This window comes from Solanum pennellii, chromosome 6, assembly GCF_001406875.1.
Source record: "Solanum pennellii chromosome 6, SPENNV200".
Classification (NCBI taxonomy): Eukaryota; Viridiplantae; Streptophyta; class Magnoliopsida; order Solanales; family Solanaceae; genus Solanum; species Solanum pennellii.
This window is the reverse complement of record NC_028642.1, coordinates 46,054,952-46,062,021: the sequence shown is the minus strand read 5'-3', so window position 1 is coordinate 46,062,021 and position 7,070 is coordinate 46,054,952. Positions and strand designations below refer to the sequence as shown.

The 7,070-nt window shown below is 32.9% G+C and overlaps 1 protein-coding gene across 1 annotated transcript; it reads right to left on the bottom strand.

Moving 5' to 3' along the window:
• Positions 1-3,924: 3,924 nt before the first annotated feature.
• LOC107022745 (RING-H2 finger protein ATL16-like) lies at positions 3,925-5,644 on the bottom strand. The gene has a single exon (XM_015223336.2). It carries the CDS (start codon positions 5,170-5,172, stop codon positions 4,318-4,320), a length of 855 nt encoding a protein of 284 aa, XP_015078822.1. The 5' UTR covers positions 5,173-5,644; the 3' UTR covers positions 3,925-4,317.
• Positions 5,645-7,070: the final 1,426 nt, after the last annotated feature.

Here is a 7,070-nt window from a genome sequence, read left to right as displayed (position 1 = left end):
GGGCCCTAAGTCTGTTGATTTAAGGGGCTTGAGAAATATAGATAGGGCCGGCCCGTGGGCCAATAAGAATCAATTAAAAAAATATAATATAATATTAAAATTTAAAATTAAAGAGAGTCTAAACTCAAAATAATTAGGTTAATATTTCTGTGGGAAAATGGTATATAATAGCAACCTATTAATTCAAATTAAATGCTATAAATATACTTTGATTTAATTGTATCCTATATAGCAAACAATAGCTATTTTCGTCACTCTCCTTGGTGGAATCTCGCTCGCCACTCTCGTTTGGTGGCAAACTCGCTCGCCTCTCTCGCTTTTTATACAAACAAAATGCATAAAATGTGTTTGTGTTTGTATAAAGCAAGAGAAAATTGTATAAATACATATATTTTCGTTTTCCTCTCTCCCCTCAGCCATATCTCGCCCGCCACTCTCCCTAATCTCGCTCGCCACCGTCGCCTCTCACGCTTATACAAACAGAAAAGAAAAGTATAAATTGTGTTTCTGTTTATATAAAGCGAGAGAAAATTTATATACACATGCAAATATATATTTTCATCCTATACACTTATAATTATACAATAAAAATACTCCTATGCTCAGTTTCTTTTGCCTTTCTCTCTTTCTCGTTTCATACAAATTTAAATTGTATATAATTTCTCTCTTTCTCGTTATATACAATTCGATTCAATTGTATATTCCCTGCCCAGGTCTCTTTTGCCTTTCTCTCTTTCTCATTTTATACAAATTCAAATTGTATATAATCGTCTTATACACTTATAATTATACAATACAAATATTTCCTTGCCCAAGTCTCTTTTGCCTTTCTCTCTTTCTCGTTTTATATAAATTCAAATTGTATATAATTTCTCTCTTTCTCATTTTATACAATTCGTTTTATACAATTTGCTTCAATTTTATGTGTATAACAAATTATACGTATATATGTTTGCTATGGAGCGCAATTATGCAAATTTTGCTATAACATAAAAATATGAATTTTGTGTTTGCTATATGTGAAAGTTGTCTTATTTCTATTTATATATTTATTCTTTTACTTGAAAAAAACTTAATAAATATTATAAAGATAATTTTATTTGTGAATTTGATTAACAAGTAGTAACATTAACATGATGTAATATTGTTTTGTCGAAATTTATGATAATATTTTTAAATTATAATTTATTATTTAATTTGATAATTATAAAAATATATACCTTTTTTAAAAGTGGGCTGGCTCGGCAAGCCCGTAGCCCATGTACTCGTGGATTGGGCCGATCATATTTTGGCCCACCTTAAAAATAGGTTAGCCCGACCTAACTTGTAAAATGTCAAAGCCTGTATGAATTAGCTCGGATGGGGTGGACTAGATATTGACAGGTCTAATTTTCATGTATCTATTTGAAAGACGAAATGATAAAGAAATGTTGAGAGTTTAAATATATTCTTATTAGGACTATATAGTCACGAGCAACAAAGGTAAGAATATCATTATAACAAAGCGTGAGGACAAACTTGTTCTAATTTAGATTTGATCTCATCAATTACTTTAAATCCCCTCACAGAATTCTTATTTGGTCCAGCATCCTTTTCCCTTTTAAATGCACAATTCTTATCCAATAATATGGATGCATCACAACCCTACAACACAACAAAAATAGAAATTATTGGACTTATTGCCAATTTTAGCATCAATTGAAGGATAAGGTCCAAATTTACCATTTTTTATATTTTGGAGTTATTCATATCCTAAAGAAATACCTTTCCAATGGAATTCGTATGAAAATTGGATCGTCCAAAACATGACAAAAATCTAATATTTCTGATGGTATCACCGTTTCACATTTTTTTAATAGTGGACTAGTGGTTAGTATTAGTAGGCGTGTGAAAAATTAAACCGATTGATAAATGAAATCGAAAGAGTATTAGTAGTTTATTGATATTGGATTAACGAGTTTTATTAAAAAAAAGTTATTTATGTTTTAATTGGTGACTGAGAAATTGAAATATCAAATTCTTGTATGATGAATTTAATTACAAATGGTTGGAAATATTTATAGGGAGTCCTCTCTTACCAAATCCTCTAATTATAGTAAGTCAGATTACTTCTCATGATAGTCAAATCATATTTCACATATCTTCCAGGAAATTGATAGGAATTTTGGAGTAACAGTTAAGTTGTTTAAGTCACGGATACAGTCCACTAGTGCTTGCATTAGACATTAAGATACATTGTTCACATAACATTATATACTAGAGTTCGGATCCTAAAGAGTATAAAATGTTAATAAAAATTTTAAAACGGTATATAAAATTTTATATTAATCAAAACGGTAAAATCGCTGGAACAACAACGATTTACTCCAACGGGAAAAGCAAAATCGCTGCTACTGCAGCGATTTTGCAAAATGTGATTTTTTTTTTTAAAAAAAATTCAAATCGCTACCTTGGCAGCGATTTTCAATTTTATTTTAAAAAATTTTAGAAAATCGCTGCCTAGGCAGCGATTTCCATTAAAAAAATTTTTAAAGAAAATTGCTGCCTAGGAAAATTTTTTTTTTTGAAAATCGCTGCCTAAGCAGCGAGGCAGCGATTTTCTTTAAATTTTTTTTTTAAAGGGAAATCGCTGGCAGCGATTTTCAAAAAAAATAATTTTTTTAAAACAAAATTGAAAATCGCTGCCTAGGTAGCGATTTGATTTTTTTTTAAAAAAAATCACATTTTGCAAAATCGCTACAGTAGCAACAATTTTGCTTTTTCCGGTGGAGTAAATCGCTGTTGTTCCAACGATTTTGCTATTTTGGTTAATATAAAATTTTATATACCATTTTAAAATTTTTATTAATATTTTATACCTTTAGGCTCCGGACTCATATACACTACATGTAAATAACATGCTTTGTGCATCGGACTTCTATCTAAGTGTTTCTGATTTGAGGATCTAGTTCTACCTGCTCCAATGAACAAAATAAGGAATAATACATACGTCAACCACGAGTTTTAGAGTTTGAACAACTTTTGAAACTTTCTTCAAAAAATTTCAAAATTGCAATTGATTGCTTAATGATCTGTCTTGCTAAACTGAAGATCAGTTGGAGCTTGTGATTAAGAAATTAATTAAAAGTAAACGAATTGGGGACATTCATTTATTCACAACGCAAAGAGCAAATACTGGCCCATATCAATTTAACTTAGGCCTCTACATATAGGAATAATGCACAAGTACCTCCTCAACCTATGTCTGAAATCTCAGAGACACATTTATACTATACTAAGGTCCTATTAATCCTGAACGTATTTTATTAATAATTTTCCATCCCTTTTCGGCCTACGTGACACTATCTTGTGGGCTTAACGTTGTTTGACTTTTTTTTTCAAGCTAGTACCACGTAAGTCGAAAAAGAGTAGAAAATTACTTATAAAATAAATTCAAAGATAATATGATCTTAGTATAATATAAGTGTGTCTCTGGAATTTTTGGCAGAGAGGTACTTGTGTATTTTCCCCCAGATATAAGCAAAATACTCAGACCAAAAGATATAAATGAAATGTCTAAGGTTGTTAAAGCAATGATGATTAAATCATATTGCGTTAGTGGTCCTGCCCTCTGGTCTCTAATCTTATAATACAATATGAACAATCCAACAATATAATCAAATATGGTGGGCTGGAAACACACAAAATGTAAAGAACAAACATTTTAATTTGTCCTCAACTGTGCAAGTAAACGCCTCAAATTTGAATATTTTTATCTAACTTATTTCTATTGTGTCAGATGAACACTTCAATTTACAAATGTCATATAAACACTTTCAAAATTTACGTATCACGTCAGTGTAGGGCATCCACGAGACATAGTGGAAACAAGATGGAATGTTTTGTTGTCAGTTGAAATCAAGTTAAGATGTGTAGATGTGTATGCACTTTCAAAGTTCAAATTGTTTATTAGTGAGCCAATGCCAAATTTGAATGTCTTTTTCTCAAGTAACTAACACACCCTAGCTAGATAAGTGCTAAGAAACCTTTAATTAGCTTCCACTTTTATCACTTTCCTTTTTTCAATATCTACAATTATCCTTCTATAATCTCTAAAAAGATCTATTTAACTCAATATTCTATACCAACAGAATACTTAAATATGAAACTAAATGAAAGGGATCAGTCTCAATGTATACTTGTAACCTGATTCAAGCTATGAAAAGAACCGCTTACAAGGTCTATAGATCATGTAAAAAGACCAAATGTTGTATAACACTTGCTTGTACCTCGCGCACAATGGGAATTTAGTGTAACGAGCTGCCCTTTTCTACGTAACTATGGCTCCCAATGAAGAGGTAGAACTGCATTTCTTGAACCCCTTCCATGCCCAAAAGAGAAAAATGATCTTTTGATGACTCTGGCACTACTTTCTTCACAAGAACTAACATCAGAAACTTGTCTTTGCTGCTGTACAATCTGTTGAACTGTCAAATAAAGTTGTCTATCAGTAGCTGAATCCATAGAGAATGATCTCCTAATGTGTTGGACTGCGAAATCTTCGTCTTTTTTTCTTATATTAATGCACTCATCCCCCATGCTTGAGATCAAATTTCTTGAAAAACTTGAACCATTAGTTCTATCCCCGGATAATGTTGGATTGTTTTCTGCTATTTCTATGACAACATCATAAGGGATTTTAGTCAATGAGATGTTGGTTCTGCAAAGTGGACAAGTTGCATTTTTTTGAAGCCAAACATCAATACAATCAATATGGAAAATATGAGCACAGCTTGGAATTATTCTAAGCTTCTCATTATGTTGAAAATCATTCAAACAAACAGCACATTCACATGAACTTCTTCTTCTCTCCTCTATGATTGCATCTTTTCCTTCCCCTTTCTTGTACTGGAAAATCGGGATCGATTGAATCACAGATTCCTCTAGTCCCCGATTTTCCAGTACAGGGGAGTAAACCGTTGAGGGTTCTACCACACTCTGCCTTCTAGAGAAAGAAAATCGTCTCAAAAGATCAATTCTGTGCCAATTCAAACAACATTTGATAACAAAAATGTAGTAACTAACTAGCAATAAACCAGTAACCACGATACCGATGATTGCGATGACTACAATTGGGAAGCCAGCATGGGAAGAAGAACCTGGAGGACTTCTCATAGGAGAAAGGGACTCCATTTGATAAATTTTGTAAAATAAAAAGAGGTGTACAAATGGTTAAGTAGTATTTACCTTTAATGTAGGCTTTCTCGATACAAATTTAGATTTAGTCGAACTTTAATACAGTATCGAACATATATGTGAAAGAATTAAGGAAAGTCTAAAGGTAGTAGACATAGTTGGTGAACGCTGTCTCAGCCTCCAATAAGAAAGAAATAGGTGGTTTCATATGTAATCTAAAAGATATTGTAAATTAAAAATGATTTGAACAAGTTAGTGACATAATAAAGACACGGGTTACTAATAATTGATATCATTAAGGCCAAATAATACATCAACTTTGACACTAATTTTCATTTTGATACACCAAAATGGACCCTTAAACCTATTGTTAAACACTTCAATAGTCATCAAAATGTACCTGAAGAATACCTATTTCCACCTTCCCAATTTTGTTAGGTCTAACTCTTTACATTCGACTAACCTACTGAGAAACTTGTTACTTTAATTTTTGAATTATCACAAGTTTAATATGATTATTTTTACTCGTTGTATTAGTCTATTCATGTAATTTTTGACTTTTGATATTTGTAGTCATATGTTGTTTATTAAATACACCTATTCATGTAATCTTTGACTTTTGATATATGTAATCATCTGTTACTTAGTATGTTTAGGTGCTTGCACATTGTTATTGATGTTATACTTCCTTGTATAAACATTTTTTATTAATTGTCATATTTTTCTTAACTAATATATGTTTTTCCATTTTTATTTTAATTTACTTCACTTGAATCGAATATCTTTAGAAAATAGTGTGATGAAGTTAATCCCTTCCTAATGATTGAAGAAGAAATCAAAAAAGGTTTTCCACTGCACATCACATGCAACCCACAAGTGAAAAGTAAGGTACCACCCATCCCCAAACATGTAATTGACACAAATAATGGCCACCGACTGCCAAATTTGAAATGTTAAACAAGTAGTCAAAAAAAGTATCACACGTTTAGGTTGACAAAATTCAATTGGGACCATTTGTCAAGAAAAAGAAGATATCAAACGTGTCTTAGTCAAATACGTAATAAAAAATTCCTAGAAATGTGAAACTGATAAAAAGGACTTCAATTTGAATGTAGAGTGTTGACTAATTAATAGAAAAAAGGACTTTATTTGACTAATTAAGTAAATGTGTATTTATGTGAGGATAATATAATAAAATAGTGGAATATATGCAATAAAATAAATATTGACATTTACACATCATTAGCCTTCATAAATAAACGAAGTAATGTAGATCGAACAAAGGAAGAAGACGAAGAGAATCACAAAGGTCTTTCAGACAAAAACAAAAGAGATAAAAGTTTTTATACGCTCATTAAGACTTTTGTAACGACCTGTTTAGTCGTTTTGAGCAGCAGATTTTATTTCTGGAAAAACTGTGTGAGTCGACGGAACCCACGACGGACCGTCATGTACACGACGGGCCGTCGAGGGTGTCTCGTTCCAAAAGACTTGGACTTCTGAAATTTGGGTACTGAAATAGACTCTCTGAACTTGGCGACGGACCTGCAGGACGGACCGTCGTGGGCACGACGGACCGTCGCAGGGTCTCGTTTCAGCATACTTAGAAATTCTGAAATTGGGTACTGAAAATCGACTCTCTGTAATCTGTGACGGACCTGCAGGACGTGCCGTCACATCCACGACGAGCCGTCGTAAGCTCCCGTTGCAAAACACTTCAACTCTTGAGAAATTGGTACGGGAAACGAGTCTCTGACCGTCAGGACGGAGGTGCAGGACGGACCGTCACAGGTGTGACGGGCCGTCACAGTCCACCTGGATTTTGGGGGGTTGCGACGACCATCGTGACGGACCGTCGCAGGCACGACGGACCGTCACAGGTTGCGCAAGTCCCA

Bases quoted from the DNA above. Each gene is read 5' to 3' on its own strand.
- LOC107022745 (XM_015223336.2), bottom strand. From the start codon at position 5,172: ATGGAGTCCCTTTCTCCTATGAGAAGTCCTCCAGGTTCTTCTTCCCAT.